A 19,808-nucleotide genomic window follows, 5' to 3' on the forward strand; every position below is an offset into this window, starting at 1 on the left:
AGGGCATGCTTGGAAGTAGGTACAGAGGAGATGTCAGGGCTAAGTTTTTTTTTAAAAAAGCAGAACGTGGTGAGTGCGTGTAATGGGCTGCCAGGGGTAGCAGTGGAGGCGGATACAATAGGGTCTTTTAAGAGACTCCTGGATGGCTACATGGAGCTTATCAAAATAGAGGGCTATGGGTAAAGCCTAGGTAGTTCTAAGGTAGGGACATGTTCGGCACAGCTTTGTGGGCCAAAGGGCCTGTATTGTGCTGTATGTTTTCTACGTTTCTCTCTTTAGAATGTGAGAGGAAACCGGAGCAATCAGACGAAACCCACACAGACATGAAGAGAAACCACATACTCCTTACAGACAGTGATGGAAACTGAATCCAGATTGCTGGTGCTGTAACAGCATTATGCTAACCGTGCCACATCCAATACAAGATACAAGAAGCACTCATGCTGTTCCAAGCAATATTTTTCAATTAATCAATAAAATTCAAAAGTAAATTTATTTTTGTTTCTTCTTATGAAAAATAGTTACTGTCTTAGCCTACATATATAATAGCAATTCAGATGTTAAACGTATATAAATTAATTTTATAACAGGATAGTAATAATCTACACCTGCCGTGGTAGCAGCAATAAAAATACTATTGGTAGCAGAGGTACTGATGAAGTCCCATGATGCATTAAAATTAGAAGTTGACAAGCAACCAATGTGTTGCTTTTAAAATAAAATTAAATGGTTTTTTCAATGATTAATGTATTTTGATACTTTGCAACAAGTCTTAAGCTGGCTTGACTAAACAAAGAAAAAGGAAGAATAGTTGCTTTAATTCTTCTTGCAATTTTTTTTTACACATGATAATAATTAGAAACAGTCCTTAACTGTGAATCACTGATAGAAATTATCTTACTCTCCCCTTCCTACTAGTAGAAGATTACTATGTTGGGATTTACATTTAAATATACAATGTTAAATTAAATTTTAATCCTATGATTAAAGCCCTTTACTTAATGAAAAGCTTGTTCATTCCCAGGAGACTGCAAGATTTTCTTCTGATCTGATTTACTCTTCTCAGGCAGACCCTAAGTCTAGATTGAGAGTGAAATACTTCTGTTCTAATTTTCTTGTTGCTGAGGTTTCTACAGATGTTTAAGGTGAGAGGGAGAATGTTTAAAAGACAAATGCATGGCATTTTTTTTTTACAGAGAGTGATAAGCCCAGGTACACAGTGCCAGGGCCGGTGGTGGAAGCAGATATGATAGTGGCAATTAAGAGGCTTTGAGATAGGCACATGAATATGCAAGGAATGGAAGGATATTGATCATGTTTAGGCAGAAGGAATTTGTTTAAGTTGGCATCATGTCAGCACAGACATAATGAGCTGAAGGGCCTGTTCCTGTGTTCTATGGTGCAACAGATGTCAGACAGGGTGAGTGGTAAGTACTTTAGGTAACATGTTCCTCCTTCTGTTACGCCCAAATTATTCTTTTCCAGTTTGGGCAATCATAGGTTGGGTTTTTCCAGCCGTCTAAGAGATGCTACCTTTTTGTTTCAAGGAGACTTCAAGGACATCTTTGGACTTGAGACAGTGCTATGATTCTGAAACACGGTATTCGGCATGTGAACATGGCTTGCACAATGGGAGTCAACTGAGTTGAATACTCTGAATATTGATCTAGCAATAAATGTTGGCTTATTTATTCTACCAGTGAATTTGATAGAATATACAGTATAATATGGCTGACACTAGTTCAGTGGTTGACTAGCCCGACCAGTTACCATTGCAACACTGGAAATTTTGAGGGAAGAGAAAATGAAAAATAATTGCCATCTGATAAAAGAATGACACCTTTCTGGGAGTTCAGCTGAAACTAATTATCATTGATAACTTTGCATCTCAGAGCTCCAGGAATTTAGGTTGAACCCTGACGTCAGGTGCTATCTGCCTGAAGTCAGCACATTCTTTGTGGGTTTCCTCCAAGCACTCCCATTTCCTCTCCTATTGCAAAGACATGCTGGTAGGTGAACCAGCTATTGTAAATTACCCCTCACTGTAAAGTAACAGCAAAAAAAAATGGGGAGCTGTTGGGCACGTGAGAATAAATTGCAGGGGTACAGGGAAATAGGAGAGGGGGAGTGGGAGTAATGCTCCCTCAGAGAAGGTTTCAGCTAAATGGGTGAATGGCTGCTTTCTGTGACATTTAACACACTATAACAGCAAACCAAGGTTAGAAAAGAATAATAACAAGGTCACGGTGCTAATTGTAGAGAATACCTCTTGTTTATTTTGCTTAACTCTACTGTTCACCAATATCGTGTGCATCTTGGTTAAATACAAATTAATACAGAATGCTATAAACCATATTTCATTAAACCAGCATTACTTACTTTGCAAATCGTTCAAGGTCTTTGGCAAAATTCTCTGAAAAACAGTAAAAGTGAAAACAAGCAACATTAGATCTTGTAGTACAAACTTAAATGTTTCTGTGCTGTGTATGCCACACAATATATAACACAGAGATGAGGAGGAATTTCTTTAGCCAGTGGGTGGTGAATCTATAGAATTCATTGCCACTGTCAGCTGTGAAGATCAGGTCATCGGATGTATTTATGGCGGCGATTGATAGGTTCTTGATTAGTTAAGTTTTGAAAGGTTATGGGGAGAAGGCAGGAGAATGGGCTTGAGAGAGAAAAGAATCAGCCATGATCAAATGACAGAGCACTCAATGGGCTGAATAGCCAAATTCTACTATGTCTTATAGTCCTCTGGTCTTAGTATTAATTATTCTTTATCCCCCAGTCTTTAAAATAATGTCCGGAGGAAGTCCCCAATCACTCTCTGACTGACAAAAGCAAATGCTGAACTATCAATTTTAATCGGAACTGGCCGGTCTCTCCTGTCATCTGTGGCGTTGTTTGACACAAGTCGACACGTGCACTAAATTATCAGGCTGCCATTATAATAAGTTATTGTGTGTATCTGAAAAACTAATTTCTTACAAAAAGGATCTAGTGCTTTCCTGACGTATATGATGAATAAACTCTTCTCAAGCTTCCAGCCAGGTACGGGTGTTGATTATAACCATTTCAATGACAAACTCTGTCATCTGCTTAATCCCTGAAGATTATAATTGGTTATAACCAACACTTGTACTCGGCTGGAAGCCTGAGAAAAGTTTATTTGTAATTTCTTGCAAGTTCTCTTCCTGCCCAATTTACCAATGCTAGACCATTTCCTTTTCTTTTTCAAATTACCAATATTTTAAATATCTCCTTTATGCCAATTGAATGCAATATGCTTCTTAGAGCTTAATATTTTTCACAGATTATCTACCATACATGAGAGGAAACTTCTTCACTCAGGGAGGGTTGTGAAAGTGTGGAATGAGCTGCCAGCAGAAATGGTGCACGCAAGCTCAATTTCAACGGTTAAGATAAGCTTTGATTGGTACATGGATGATGGGAGTATGGAGGGCTATGGTCTGGGTGCAGATCAATGGGAGTAGATGGTTTAAATGGTTCAGCGTGGATAGATGGGCCGAAGTGTCTGTTTTGTGCTCTATTTTTCCATGACTCTATGATAAAGAATAGTACAATTTGCACCAATTGAAGAGTTCATGAAACTGATTCATGATTATAATCTATTTTTTAATGAAATCATAGGAAAACAGTGTACCAAGGCCAAAGAGCTGGGACACAGTAAACCACAAGCAGGATGCATTGAATGGTAATATCCGGTAACTTCTTCAGTGATCAGTAACAGAAAACAGCGTCAGACTATTCAAGGCAATGTACACAGGAAAATAGCAGGTGTAGGACCATCAATCCTCTCCCAAATTTATTTATTACTTGCAGAATCTGTCTTCTTTTGCACATTGGTTGTTAGTCTTTGTGTGTATTTCTCTGTTCTACTGTGAGTGCCTGCAAGAAAATGAATCTCAAGGTGCATACTGTATATCAGACATATACAGTATGTAGCAGGTCAGACAGCATCTATGGAAAAGAGAAAACAATCAACATTTCAGGCAGAGACTCTTCATCAGGCTTGCTGAGTTCCTCTAGCACTTTGTGTGTATAGCTTTGATTTCCAGCATCTGCAGATTTTCCCTTGTTTGTGATATACAGTATGTACTTTGATTATAAATTTTATTTTGAACTTGAACTCAAATCTACTACAGCATTCAAAGTGCTTGGACCAGGGTCAGGGATGTCTTGGATCACATCCACAACATTTTGGAGAGGGAGGGAGAGCAGCCAGATGTCTTGATACATATTGGTACCAATGACATAGGAAGAAAAACCAGAGGTCCTGAAAGGAAAATTTAGAGAGCTGCCTGGATTGCTGCCTGTGTCACGCACCAGTGAGGGTAGAAACAGGGAACACACACAAAATGCTGGTGGAACGCAGCAGGCCAGGCAGCATCTACAGGAAGAAGTACACTCGACGTTTTGGGTCGAGACCCTTTGTCAAGGCTAACTGAAAGAAAAGATAGTAAGAGATTTGAAAGTGGGAGGGGGGGGGGGAATCCGAAATGATAGGAGAAGATAGGAGGGGGAGGGATAAAGCCAAGAGCTGGAAAGTTGATTGGCAAAAGGGATACACAGCTGGAGAAGGGAAAGGATCATGGGACAGGAGGCTAGGGAGAAAGGGGGAGGGGAGCACCAGAGGGAGATGGAGAACAGGCAAGGAGTGATTGTGAAAGGGGCAGAGTGAGAAAAAAAAGGGGGGGAGAATAATAAATAAATAAATGGGGATGGGGTAAGGAGAGGAGGGGCATTAACGGAAGTTAGAGAAATCAATGTTCATGCCATCAGGTTGGAGGCTACTCAGACAGAATATCAGGTGTTGTTCCTCCAACCAGAGTGTGGCTTCATCTTGACAGTAGAGGAGGCCATGGATAGACATATCAGAATGGGAATGGGACGTGGAATTAAAGAGTGTGGCCACTAGGAGATCCTGCTTTCTCTGGCGGACAGAGCGTAGGTGTTCAGTGAAACGGTCTCCCACTCTGCGTCAGGTCTCACCAATATATGCGCGGGAGCACCAGATGCAGTATATCACACCAGCCAACTCACAGGTGAAGTGTCACCTCACCTGGAAAGACTGTCTAGGGCCCTGAATTGTGGTGAGGGAGGAAGTGTAAGGGCAGGTGTAGCACTTGTTCTACTTACAAGGATAAGTGCCAAGTGGGAGATCGGTGGGGAGGGATGCGGTGGGGGGGGGGGGGGGGGCGAATGGACAAGGGGTCGCGTAGGGAGAAAGCAGAAAGGGGGGGGGTTGGAAAGTGTGCTTGGTAGTGAGATCCCGTTAGAGGTGGCGGAAGTTACAGAGAAATTATATGTTGGACCCGGAGGCTGGTGGGGTGGTAGGTGAGGACATGGGAAACCCTATCCTGAGTGGGGTGGTGGGAGGATGGGGTGAGAACAGATGTGTGTGAAATGGGAGAGATGGTTTGAGAGCAGAGTTGATGGTGGAGGAAGGGAAGCCCCTTTCTTTAAAAAAGGAAGACACCTCCTTCGTCCTGGAATGAAAAGCCACATCCTGAGAGCAGATGCGGCGGAGATGGAGGAATTGCGAGAAGGGGATGGCATTTTTGTAAGAGACAGGGTGGGAAGAGGAATAGTCCAGGTAGCTGTGAGAGTCCATAGGCTTATAATAGATATCAGTAGATAAGCCATCTCCACAGATGGAGACAGAAAAATCAAGAAAGGGGAGGGAGGTGTCGGAAATGGATCAGGTAAATTTGAGGGCAGGGTGAAAGTTGGAGGCAAAGTTAATGAAGTCAACAAGCTCAGCATGCGTGCAGGAGGCAGCAACAATGCAGTCGTCGATGTAGCGAAGGAAAAGTGGGGGATACCCAAATAGGCTTTTCCACAGAGGAATAGACTGTTCCACAAAGCCAACAAAAAAGCAGGCATAGCTGGGACCCATACAGGTGCCCACTGCTACACCTTTGGTTTGGCTGGAAATGGGAGGAGCCAAAGAAGAAATTATTGAGAGTGAGGACTAATTCCACTAGAGAGTGGTGGTAGAGGGGAACTGGTTAGGTCTGGAATCCAAAAATAAGCGGAGAGCTTTGAGACCTTCCTGGTGGAGGATGGAGGTATATAGGGACTGGACGTCCATGGTGAAAATAAGGCGGTGTGGGCCAGGGAACTTAAAATCACTGAAAAAATGCAAAGTGTGAGAAGTGTCACGAACATAGGTGGGAAGGGATTGAACAAGAGGGGTATAAAACAGTGTCAAGGTATGCAGAAACGAGTTCGGTGAGGCAGGAGCAAGCTGAGACAATGGGTCTACCTGGACAGGCACATTTGTGGATCTTAGGTAGGACGTAGAAACGGGAAGTGCAGGTTGTGGGAACTATGAGGTTGGTGGCAGTGGATGGGAAATCCCCAGAGCTGATAAGGTTGGTGATGGTGTGGGAGACAGTGGCCTAGTGCTTCTTAGTGGGAAACAGGATGATTTGGCAAATTAATGTGTGACTGAAACGATGGTGCAGGAGCAGGGCTTCATGTTCTTGAATCATTGGGAGGGAGGACCTGTTCAAAAGTGATAGGTTGCATCAGAAACTGAGGGGGACCAATATTCTCGTGGGCAGGTTTGTTGAAGAGCTGTTGGGGAGAGTTTAAACTAATTTGGCAGGGGTGGTAACCAAAGTGAAAGGACTCAGGGTGGACGGTAAAAAAGCAAAGATAACATGCAGTCAGACTGACGTGAAGGGCAGACAGACGAAAGGACATAACTGCAGCTAGCAGGGTAAGTATCAGTGCATTAAGAATGCAGAATCAAAAAGGGTAGAAAATATAATAAAGTGTTATATCTCAATGCACAAAGTATAAGACATAAGATGGATGACCTTGTTGCACTATTACAGATGGTTTAGTTGGGAGCAGAATGTCCAACATTACACATTGTATTGAAGGGTTAGGAAGATAGGCAGAGGGATGCTGTGGCTCTGCTGGTAAAGAATGGTATCTAATCAGTAAGAAGATGTGACAGGATCAGAAGATATTGAATCTTTGTGGGATGAGTTAAGAAACTGCAAGGGTAAAAGGACCCTGATCACAGTTATATACAGGCCTCCCAACAGTGGCTGGGATGTGGACCTCAACTTACAACAGGAAATAGAAAAGGTGTGTCAAAAGAGCAATGTTATGATAGTCATGGAAGATTTCAACATGCAAGTCAATTGGGAAAATCAGGTTGGTAATGGATCTCAAGAGAATGAGTTTGTTGAATGCCTACAAGATGGCTTTTTAAAGCAGTCTGTCATTGAGTCTACTTGGGGATCAGCTATACTGGATTGGTTGTTATGAAATGAACCCAAGATGATTAGGGGGCTTAAGGTAAAAGAACCCTTAGGAGCTAGTGATTACAATATGATTGAGTTCAACTGGAAATTTGATAAGGAAAAAGTGAAGTCTGACGTAACAGTATTTCAGTGGAGTAAAGGAAATTACAGTAGTATGAGAGAGGAGTTGGTTAAAGTAAATTGGAAGGAGATACTGCCAGGGATGACAGCAGAACAGAAATGATGAGAGTTTCTAGGGAAAATGAGGAAGTTGCAGGATAGATGTATTCCAAAAGGAAGCACTCAAATGGCAAAATATTACAAATGTGGCTGACAAGAGAAGTCAAAGCTAATGTAAAAGCAAAAGAGAGGGCCTACAACAATGCAAAAATTAGCAGAAGACAGAGGGTTGGGAAGCATTTAAAAACCTACAGAGAGCAACTGAAATAATCATTATGTGGGAAAAGATTAAATATGAAAGCAAGCTAGCAAACAATATCAAAATGGATAGTAAAAGCTTTTTCAAGTATGTAAAAAATAAAAGTGACATGAGAGCAGATATGCCAGTAACTTTCAGAAGGCCTTTAAAAAGGTGCCACTCATAAAGCTGCTTACCAAGTTAAGAGTCCATGGTATTACAGGAAAGTTACTGACATGGTTAGAGCATTGGCTGATTGGTAGAAGACAGCAAATGGGAATACGATTATCCTTTTCTGGTTGGCTGCCAATGACTAGTGATGTTCCTTTGGGATCGGTGTTGGGACCACATCTTTTTATAGTGTATATCAATGATTTAGATGATGGAATAGATGGCTTTGTTCCCAAGTTTGCAGATGATACAAATATTGGTGGAGGGGCAGGTAGTGTTGAGGACGACTTAGACAGTTTGGAGAATGGGCAAGAAAGTGGCAAATGAAATATGTTGTTGCAAAGTGTATGGTCATGCACTTTGGTAGTAGAAATAAATGTGCAGACTATTTTCTAAATGGGGAGAAAATCCAAAAATATGAGATGCAAAGGTACTTGGGAGTCCTTAAGCAGAATACCCTAAATGTTAACTTGCAGGTAGAATCAGCAATGAGGAAGACAAATGCAATTCATTTCAAGAGGTCTAGAACACAAGAGCAGGAATGTGATGCTGGGGCTTTAGAAGATACTGATGAGGCCTCACCTTGAGTACTGTGAACAGTTTTGGGCTTCTCATCTAAGAAAAGCTGTGCTGGCATTAGAAAGGATTCAGTGGAGGTTCACAAGGATGATTCCAGATATGAAAGAGTTATCATACAAGGAACGCTTGATAGCTTTGAGTCTGTACTCACTGGAATTTAGAAGAATGAGGGGGGAATCTCATTGAAACTTCGCAAATGTTGAAAGGCCTAGATGGAGTAGACGTTTAAAGGATGTTTCCACATCTACTCTGGAGGAGGTGGGGGAGTCCAGGACAAGAGGACACAGCCTCTAAAACAGAGATGCGGAGAAATTTCTTTAGCCACAGGGTGGTGAATTTGTGGAATTTATTACCACAGGTAGCTTTGGAGGCCAGGTCGTTGGGTGTATTTAAGGCAGAGCTTGATAGGTTGATTGGACATGGCATCAAAAGTTGCAGGGAGAAGGTCGAGGAGTGGGGCTGAGGAGGAGAAAAAAGATGCCATGACTGAATGGCAGAGTGGACTCGATGGGCCAAATTGCCTAATTATGTTCCTATTTGTTATGGTTTGTGTTATGTTTATGGTCTTATGGTACTTTGATAATAAATTTTATTTTGAACTTGAACTCAAATATACTCCACCATTCAAGATGCTGGCCTTGACTCCTTTCTGTTCCAGTTTCCCATAACCACCAACTCCTTGACCTGTTAAATATTCATCCATTTCCACCATAAATAGATCTAATGATCTGGTCTCCAGACCTGGGAATAGCATTTCACAGATTCATAGTGAAAACGTTTCATCACCTTAGGACCTTATATGTTTGAATAAGGTCACGATCTCCCCACCTGCCAAATTCCTTTAAATTGTAAAGAAAACAGACCAAAGCTGACTCTTTTTCTAGGACAATCCTTTCACCCCAGGAATTAATCAGGTGAATCTCTCTGGATCCTGTGCATCAATTCTACCTGTCATGTTTTCAAAAAAATTTGAGCAAATCAGCATGTTGACTAGGTTTAATTATACTGAGCTTTCCTAAATAACCGGGTTCTTCCTTATTGACTCTAGCATCTTGTCAACAACTGATGTTAAACCAATAGTCCCCACCTTTGTCTTTTTCTGAAAATGGGAGTCACCATAGGCTGCTTTCCAGTCATCTAGTACCCTCTCAGAATTTAGTGAGTTTTGAAAAATTACAACCGCTGGGTCCTTTGTCTCTGCAGTAAGAAGACTTCTAGCAGGCCACTTGGTCTTGGCTGTTTATCCCCTTTCGACCCATGAACTTCTTTAATTCTTTATACCTTGTAATTGGGATTTTACAAGATCTTCAATGTTATTTGAAATTAGCCTACCTGTAGCCTTTGGAATATATACAGTGTTATCCAGAGTGAAGACTGATACAAAAAAAACTTATCTGTCATTTTTCTGCAGAGCATTCTCAATGGTTGCATCATCATCTGATATGGAGAGGCCACTGCATAGGATTGGAAAAAGCAGCAGCAAGTTGCAAATTCAGTCAGCTCCATCCTGGGCACTAGCCTCCCCAGTATCAAGGACATCTTCAAAAGGCAATGCTTCAAAAAGGTGGCAACCATCATTAAGGACTCCCATCACCCAGGACAAACTAAAGACACACACTCAACGTTTTAGGAACAGCTTCTTCCCCTCCGTCATTAGATTTCTGAACAGGCATTGAACCCATATACATGACTTCACTGTTTTTCTTTCCCCCTCATTTTGCACTACCTATTTATTTTAATATATATACTTTTCCTGCAATTTACTTCTTTTTATTATATATTGGATTGTACTTCTGCTACAAAACAACAGATTTCACAACATATTAATGATATTAAACCTGATTCTGGTTCATTTGTTTGTACCCATAAAGAAATGCCAATAAACTTAATGTTAAAGAAAACACATCACCCATTCTCTGTTTTACTTTTATCTATGATATTGAAACTATGATGTCTTTGAAGATCCATAGGATATAAACACTCTCCCAATACACATTGTCACGTATGTTCAAATATAACACCTTAGTAATAGGTGCAAAGCAAGAAAATGGTTTGTAAGCACAAGAGATTCTGTAGATTCTGGAAATCCAGAGCCACACAAACACAAGATGGTGAATGAACTCAGCAGGTCAGGTATTCGTTTGCACATAGGATTCTTACATTCACTTGGGTTGAGTTTAATACCAGGTGGGTTTTTGAAAGTGCACTGAACTGTTTTGTTTCATAATTCCCCAAAATGAATAACAGTTCATGAATCATTGCAAGATTCTCAGTTAACAGAAAGAAACTGATTTAGCAAAGGAAATAATTTTCTGCAATTGAAATTTGAAACTTTCATTATTTGCTTTTCCTCCTTTAAGCAAGCGATACTTTATGAGAGAAAACTTAAGTGGCTCACTTGCTGAGGGCAGAAGTAGATTATCAGTGTGAAGCCAAAACATTAAAAAACTCACACGTCCTTGATGCAATTTGAAAAGTGAAAAATATCTAAAAATTTAGACTTCAAGTCATGAAGAAAACTGCAATATGGCGAATATTCAAGAGCTTATTCTCCTCTTACAGTCCCCATACTATTACCTCTGCAGTTCCACCTGGCAGATATCCTTGACACTATCCTATTTTTCATACTATCCCATTTGAGACATCTTTCAAATAAGGCCATATTTCATATCTACCTTCATGTGATCTAACACCATCAACTCATCCCATTCTCCCACTGCATCCATTTTTTCTAGAATTGCTACATAACTGTTTTATTAATAAACTTAATTTACAATCTCCTTGACCTCCTACCACCAGGCAGAGAGCACCACAATATAAGAACAAGGACTGTTAGGTTGGTTAACAGGTTCTTCCCCCGGCAGTGAGACTTCTGAACACCCTGCTACCACCTAGTACACTTTATTTATAACAGCACCAATAGCATTATACTGTTGTATATTTAACTATACGATAAACAGTGTCATGCAAAAGTTTGGGCATCCCTGGTCAAAATTTCTGTTACTGTGAATAGTTATGTGAGTAGAAGATGAACTGATCTCCAAAAGTTCATCTTCTTAAAGATGAAACATTCTTTTCAACATTTTAAGCAAGATTAGTGTATTATTTTCATTTTGTACAATTTTAGAGTGGAAAAAAAGGAAAGGAGCGCCATGCAAAAGTTTGGGCACTCCAAGAGATTTGAGTTCTCAGTTAACTTTTACCAAGGTCACAGACCATAACTAGCTTTTAGGGCTATGGCTTGTTCACAGTCATTGTTAGAAAAGACCAGGTGATGAAATTTCAAAGCTTGATAAATACCCTGACTCCTCAAACCTTGTCCCAACAATCAGCAGCCATGGGCTCCTCTAAGCAGCTCCCTAGCACTCTGAAAATTAAAATAAATGATGCCCACAAAGCAGGAGAAAGCTATAAGATAGCAAAGATAGCTGTTTCCTCAGTTCGTAATGTAATTAAGAAATAGCAGCTGACAGGAACAGTGGAAGTCAAGTTGAGGTCTGGAAGACCAAGAAAACTTTCCCAGAGAACTGCTCATAGGATTGCTAGAAAGGCAAATCAAAACCCCGTTTGACTGCAAAAGACCTTCAGGAAGATTTAGCAGACTGTGGAATGGTGGTGCACTGTTCTACTGTGCAGTGACACCTGCACACATATAACCTTCATGGAAGAGTCATCAGAAGAAAACCTTTCCTGCATCCTCACCACAAAATTCAGCGTCAGAAGTTTGCAAAGGAACATCTAAACAAGCCTGATGCATTTTGGAAACAAGTCCTGTGGACTGATGAAGTTAAAATAGAACTTTCTGGCCACAATGAGCAAAGGTGTGTTTGGAGAAAAAAGGGTGCAGAATTTCATGAAAAGAACACCTCTCCAACTGTTAAGCATGGGGGTGAATCGATCATGCTTTGGGCTTGTGTTGTAGCCAGTGGCACAGGGAACATTTTACTGGTAGAGGGAAGAATGAATTCAATTAAATACCAGCAAATTCTGGAAGCAAACGTCACACGGTCTGTAAAAAAAGCCGAAGATGAAAAGAAAATGGCTTCCACAACAGGATAATGATCCTAAACACACTTCAAAATCCACAATGGACTACCTCAAGAGTCACAAGCTGAAGGTTTTGCCATGGCCCTCACTGTCCCCCCAACTAAACATCATCAAAAATCTGAGGATAGACCTCAAAAGAGCAGTGCATGCAAGATGGCCCAAGAATCTCACAGAACTAGAAGCCTTTTGCAAGGAAGGGCGAAAATCCTCCAAACAAGAACTGAAAGACTCTTAGCTGGCTACAGAAAGCGTTTACAAACTGTGATACTTGCTAAAGGGGGTGATACTAAGAACTGAACATGAAAGGTGCCCAAACTTTTGCTTCAGGCCCTTTTCCTTTTTTGTTATTTTGAAACTGTAAAAGATAGAAATATAAAAGTAATCTTGCTTAAAATATTAAAGAAATGTGTCATCTTTAACTTTATGCCTTATGGAAATCAGGTCATCTTTTACTCTCTTAGCTATTCACAGTAATAGAAATTTTGACCGGGGTGCCCAAACTTTTGCCTGACACTGTATATACACACTTTATGTCAACTTGTACATCTACAGAATATTATCTCTTAATATTATTTTATATGCTGTTTATGATGTTGTATAATATGCACTGTGATTTGTACCTTGGGCCCAGAGGATCACTGTTTCATTTAGCTGTATACAAGTATGAATGAATAATAATGAACTTGAATTTGAAAAGCACCGTAGAACTTACTGATATAAGGGACACTATCAGGATGTTAACCCAAAAAACAAATTTTCAATTCTGATTTTGAAAACTCTCATACTTATTTTCTCTATCAAATTAAATCCAAGGCCAACAAAGAAAAAGATATGATCTCATTACTGAAATATAAGATTTTATCACTTCCTGAAATGCTATGAGTGGTCAACTTGCAAACTTCACTTTCTGTAAATTAATTTTTTTGGTGTTACTGAATTGATTAAACAGCTTCCAATGTAGAAATTCTTATAGCTGTGATTAATCTTTGAAACCGAAATGACTACAAAAATGTAAATGTGAAATTATAGCTTTGTTTAGCTTGTATGAGTAAATTTAACCTTACAAATCAGGAGTTTACAGAAATGAAATACCTGCTGTTCCTTTTCTAAGAAAAATGTAGAATTTGAAAGAGGCACTGAAACTTGGAACAAGTTATGAAGATCGTCAGGATAAAGAAAACATACTGTTAACTAATGAATTGACACGCTAAGATCTGTTTAACAGGAAATAAAGCAATAATTAATAACCAAGAAGGAAACTGATGAGATTAATGCTGATCCAGAAATTTTTTCACAGAAGTATCTAAATAAAATCAAGCAACCCAAATATAAATGGAGAAATTACTTAAATAAAAGAGTTTAAAAGGTTTTATGGAAAAAATAAAAAGTGTTTATAGAAGGGAGAAAGGATTAAACTTTGTTTATATATATATATAAAAAAAATAGAGGAACTAAACAAGAACTGGAAGCAACACAGACAAAATGCTGGAGGAAGTCATCAAGTCAGACAGCTTCTATGGAGGCAAATAACCAGCTGACGTTTCAGGTCGTGACACTTCATCAGGCAGAAACTGCCCTTAAACATAATTAAAATTTCAGATCAGAGTCTCGATATTTGTTCTGTTCAAAAGTGTTCTGCCTGAAATGTTAACTCTGTTTCTTTTTCCTTAGATGAGCTTTACAAGATGATCAGCATATTCTGTACTTGTTTTAGACCAAGTATCAGCCCTCCAAAAGGACCACAACCTTGTCGTTTGGAGGCTTGTGTGCCTCAATAACCTGGAGAGATATGCTGGCCTTATGTTTTGGCTCTTGGTAGGGTCACCTATGCCAAACAGGTCAAATTGTAGAGGCTAGACTAAGAGTGGGCCAATGGTCCACCAGGTTCAACCCTGGTCAAACAAAACCATCACAGTAACAGCAATGAGGAATCCTTCTAAATCTGTGTGTGACAATACTCCTGATTCTCCACTCAGGAATTACATGGCTGACACTACAGGTAGTTCCCAAGTTACGAACGTCTGACTTACGGACAACTCGTACTTACGAACCAAGGAAGGAGAACGCAGTACGCCATTTTAAGTCGTTGCTGTTGACACTGTGTTGAATGTTTAAGTTTGTATTTGGCTTAAAATTTTCTTAGTAAGATTCACCCTGACCCACCCCCCCCCGTTCTGGTCAGCTGGTGGCACAGTCAGATCAGCACCGGGCTGGAGAACGGAGGTTCCTGAGTTCGATTTAGTGACAGACCACTCCCGTGCCGAGTTGATTATCGATCCAGTGACTCCTGTACCATCCATGCCGGGTTGATGTCGAGCTCGCAACTCGACCTCATAAAATAAAACACTGCCACCTCCAGTTTAAACTCCTACGCAGAATATTGTGGAGGACCAAATACCCAAACCCAGCACAGCTCCCACTAGTCCAATTTAACCTGTCTCAGTGTGGTGCAGTTTAGGACCCGAGGAATTCAGTGTGGTGGTCCTTAGGACCCAGCAGACCTTGGAAGCTAGTGCAGGTTGGGCCCTGCCGCCTGCAGTGTTTCTGTTCCATTGACGGAAAGCGTTAGGCTACAGTCGGTCAACGATCAGAACAATTTTAAAGGATAATGGATAAAGTGAGAATAATGGAGCATGTGAAAGGTCCTGCCCCGATGAAAGCTACAATTACTATTACTAAGCAATGCAGTGGTTTAATTATTGGAATTCACACGTTTCTTAAGTGTTTTATATGCATAGAAAGGTAAAATACATTCTATATACTAAGACAAACGTTTAACTGAAGCTAAATAATACCAGATGTACCTGTTCGAACTTACATACAAATCTGACTTAAAGTTGGACTCAGGAACGGAACTCGTAAGTAACCCGGGGACTGCCTGTAATGAAAAGTGACAAGAGGCTACCAGCATGATGACCAAAGCCCTGAACACTGCCAAAACTAAAACCAGATTAGTTTCTGAAATGTACAAATCATGCACAACACTGGCAAGCTGGCACAAATAATTGCAGAAATGTGTAGTTACAGCCTACATCAGTGAAAGCAAATGAACAGGGTCTGGCATACTACAGGCAGCAAATGATGAAACAGTTTTATACTCGGGAAGGGAAGATAGTCATCATCATGATGGTGTAGCTGTCATTTTGAAGAAAGACATTGAGAAGTGCTTGCTGAAGTGAAAACAGTAGGCTGATGAGAGTCAGACTAAAGAGAAGCAAGTGAACATGGCTGTGATCCAGTGCTATGTTCCAACTAACAATAGTGACATCAAAGAAAAGAATGTCTTCTACAAACATCTGCAAGCGGAAGTAGAGTTAACACCTCACCATGACAATAATTATCTTCATGGGAGATCTAAATGCCGAAGTGGTAAATAACAACTTACATTTCACTAGGGTTATAGGCATGGGTAGGACAATGAATAACAATGGTGAAAGACTGGTAGAATTCAGTGCCATGAACAATCTGGTTATAGGAGGTGCCCTCTTTCCACAGTGTGAAATCCACAAACTGAAATGGTACTTATCCAAAGTACGCAACAAGAAGCAGACTGACTATTTGATAATCAATGGTACGTGGAGACAATCCTTGCAGGATGTAAATATAGCTGAAGAGAGGAGCAGAAACAGGAAGTGATCACCATCTTGATGTAGCAATGGTGAAACTCAATCTGAGAAGCACTGTGACCAGAACACATGTACAAAGACATTGTTTTGATGTTGAAAAGCTCAAGGACACCAGTGTGAGATCTGCTTTCGCATTCAGCTTAGGAACAGATTCCAGGCCTTGCAAGACCTTGACAAGGATGTGTCAGTAGACAAGATTGACACAACATGGAAACGGGTTGCTTCAGTCTTCATGGAGTTAGCAAGGCTTGTCTAAAATACTGAGCTAAAAAGAAGAACAAATACAGCAGGAAACATAGACAACCTTAGAAGAAAGATGAAAAATTAAGAAGAAAGTGCTAGATACAAAGTCAACACGACTTAAGGTGAGACTTCAACTTGTCTATACTGAAACTAACATGAAAGTGAAAAGACTTGTAAGAAAGGATAAGTAAGTCTACATGGAAGACCTTGCAGTACAGGCCAAAGAATCAGCTAATCGAGGTGACCAAGGAAATACATCCAAGATTTCAAAATTGGTATGCAGCAAGTTCCAGGCCCGATACAGAGGTCCTATGAGAGATAAGAATGGTCTACTTTTGACAACTGAGAAAGAGCAAGAAACACAACAGAGTATTTCAGAGAATTACTGAGTAGACCACCACCAGATGAAGAACCTGATATACAAGAGGCAGCAAAAGACCTCAACATCAACACAGATCCTCCCAAGAAAGAAGAGACTGTTGCTGCGATTAAATGACTGAAGAACAACAAAGCTCCAGAACATGACAATTTGAACACCAAACTTTTCAAAGCTGAACCAGAAGTTGCAACAGCCATCCCGCAACCACTGTTTACTAAAAACTGCGAGCAGGGACAAGTACCCAAAAACTGGACAAAGGGAGTCATTGTTAGGATCTGCAAGAAAGGAGCGCTAAGTGATTCCAATGGGCATGGCAGCATACTTTTGTCCATGTCCAGCAAGATTCTTGCCAAAGCCATTGTTGAACAGATTACAGAAGCTGATCATGTGTGCTTTAGGAAGAAGGAAGGTGGCTTTGGGAAGAACAGAGGTTGTGTTGACCAGATCTTCACACTGCATAACATCATACAGCAGAGTAGTAAATACAAACTATATGTAAATCTTCTGGACTTTGTAAAGGCTTTTGATAGCATCTACAGATCAGCAAATTCTCAGATCATACTGACTCCCTTCCAAAACTGTCCGACTTATCCAGTGTTTCTATGCTAACTTCACCTGCAGTTAGGCTTTGAAGTCAAGACTGGAGTCAAGGAAGGCTGTGCAATGTTGATATTGTTTAACCTGGTGATTGACTGGGTTACGAGGCAAACAACCAAAGATAAGCAGAGAAGCTTTAGTGTACTTTTTTCTCTACATTGGAACACCCTGACTTTGCGGATTACCTCACATTACCATCACACACACACCAACACATGCAAGACAAAACTCAACGCCTGTGTACCCTTGGTGGACAGGTTGGACTCAGAAACGGCCAGAGAAAGACTCAGACCATGACCCTCAATGTAGAATCTCCTCCTCTTGTCACAGGGCATACGGTATCAACTTACCCAGCACCAGCACATTCACCTACCTGGACAGCATCACTCGGCAGGATGGTGGGACCAAGGACAACATCCAGTGCAGACTCAGCAAAGCTAGAAATGTCTTCAAAATAATAAGCAGCATATGGGATTCAAACAAGAACAGTGTCTACACCAAGGTGAAACTGTACTAGAGCTGTGTTCTGTCCACACTCTTGTACAGGTCATAATGCTAGTGTATGACTGAGAGAGACCTTGCCAAGCTGTTATTATTTCACACCATAAGCCTTCAGAAGATCCTACGTATCTTCTGACCAAGAAAGATCTCTAACCACGCCCTACTCCATCAGTGTTATAAAGAGGACATGGCCACAATTATCAGGAGGAAGTGGAGGTGGATTGGGCACATGATGAGAAGAGAGGCTAACTCCATCATCAAGACAACACTTCACTGGATCCTTGAAATTCAGTGGAATCGCAGGAGACCAAAGACAACTTGGTGCCCTACTGTAGAGGCAGAAATGAGGACCTTGAACCACAGCTTGGCACAATAGAAAAGGTAGCCAAGGACAGACCGAGATAGAGGAGGACCTTCATTGCTGTCCTATACGCCAGCAGGCGAAACAAGCAGAAAGTTTGTTCAAGCATCAGCAGCTTTTTTTGATTCTCAATGAGTAGCATAAGGAAGTTGATTTTTCTGAATGACTTGGGTTGTTGCCTTAAGAACATACAGTTAAACTCCCCCTTGAGGGCTCTTCATAATCCTAGTGACCACTGTTTACAAGTAAGCCATTCAAATAAAATTTCTTTCTCTTCATTTGCCAAAGGCCGCTTCAAGAGCCTTTAAAAATAAGCACCAAATATACTGGAACACAAGATACTAGGGAATACCAGAAATCTGAAATAAGACACAGCATGTCAGCATCTATATAGAGAAAATGAGTGAACATTTCAGATCAGCCATCTTTCAGAAGGCCTTTGATAAAGTGCCACACAAGAGATTATGAAGCAAAATAAGAATAAATGGGAGTTAGATCATGCTTTTTGTTGGGGCTCAAGAGATTAGAGAAAGAGGCATTGACCAATAGAGGGGAGAGATTTTACTGAAACATATACAGTCGGCCCTCCTTATCCGAGAATCGAGAAAACCCGGAAGTGCTCTTTCATCACTTGTTTGAGCATTATTCGCCTTGCATCTCATTCGTGCACCGCTTTGTTCCTGTGAATAAAAGGCTCCTAAAAAGCAATTAGGTGGTCAAAACAATTCCTCAAAGGCTAAGAGTGAAGTGCTATCTCTCACCGAGAAAGAAGAAATATTAGATCTTTTGAAAAGTGGCATGTCGCTTTCCAAAGTGGGCCGTAAGGTCGGTAAGAACGAATTGAGTATTCGCACAGTAAAGCAGAAAGAAGCTGAAATTCGTGGAAGTGTTAGTGCTGCCCCTACAACAGCAAAAATGGTCTCTCTGGTTCGTGATAAAGTACTTGCAAAGACTGAAAAATCATTAAGTGTGTGGCTAGAGGACATGTCACAGAAGCATATCCCCATCGATGGCCAAATTATACATGAAAAAGCTCTTAGTCTCTATGAGCACGACTGTGATGGGGTTGATGAGAGCGAGAGAAAAGAGTTTACGGCTAGTAAGGGATGGCTGGCTGGCTATGTGTTTCAGAAGGAAAAAAAACAAGATTTACAGAGTGCAACACATAGATACATCTCAACATAACTTGTGTACATTCATATATTGTAATAAAATTGATCAAAATGTTATAGCATAACACATAAAGGTATACCACTCTGTAATCAAAAATTTAAAAATAAGTCATACATCATAAAAGAAAATTTTTTAATTTTTAAAAAAGTCAACCCCTTACCAACTACCAAAGAAAAAAGCTGATGAATGATAATGGATAACTAGAAAAAAAAAGACATATTCGCTTAAGAGAAGATAAAAATATACATAAAAGTCTGTGCACTGTTAAACTTAATAAATTGGAAAAGTAATTTAGGAAAGGTCCCCAGATATCATAAAAAGATTGTTTCGAATTTAAGACTGAGCTGCGGATCTTTTCTAAATTCCTAAATTTCTAATAAAGACATAATATCACATAGCCATTGAAGATGTGTAGGAGGGGTAGACT

At 40.4% G+C, this 19,808-nt stretch overlaps 1 protein-coding gene across 4 annotated transcripts in view; it reads right to left on the reverse strand.

The window, feature by feature from the left end:
- The window catches only part of cenps (centromere protein S), a 59,911-nt gene that overhangs the window by 25,193 nt on the left and 14,910 nt on the right, over positions 1–19,808 (reverse strand). For all 4 annotated transcript variants that reach the window (XM_073032211.1, XM_073032213.1, XM_073032214.1 and 1 more), the window contains exon 3: positions 2,380–2,413. In XM_073032211.1, coding sequence (XP_072888312.1) covers positions 2,380–2,413 — 34 coding nt within the window. The remainder of the gene's footprint in view (positions 1–2,379; positions 2,414–19,808) is intronic.

Source organism: Hemitrygon akajei, chromosome 29 (genome assembly GCF_048418815.1).
Source record: "Hemitrygon akajei chromosome 29, sHemAka1.3, whole genome shotgun sequence".
Taxonomy (NCBI): domain Eukaryota; kingdom Metazoa; phylum Chordata; class Chondrichthyes; order Myliobatiformes; family Dasyatidae; genus Hemitrygon; species Hemitrygon akajei.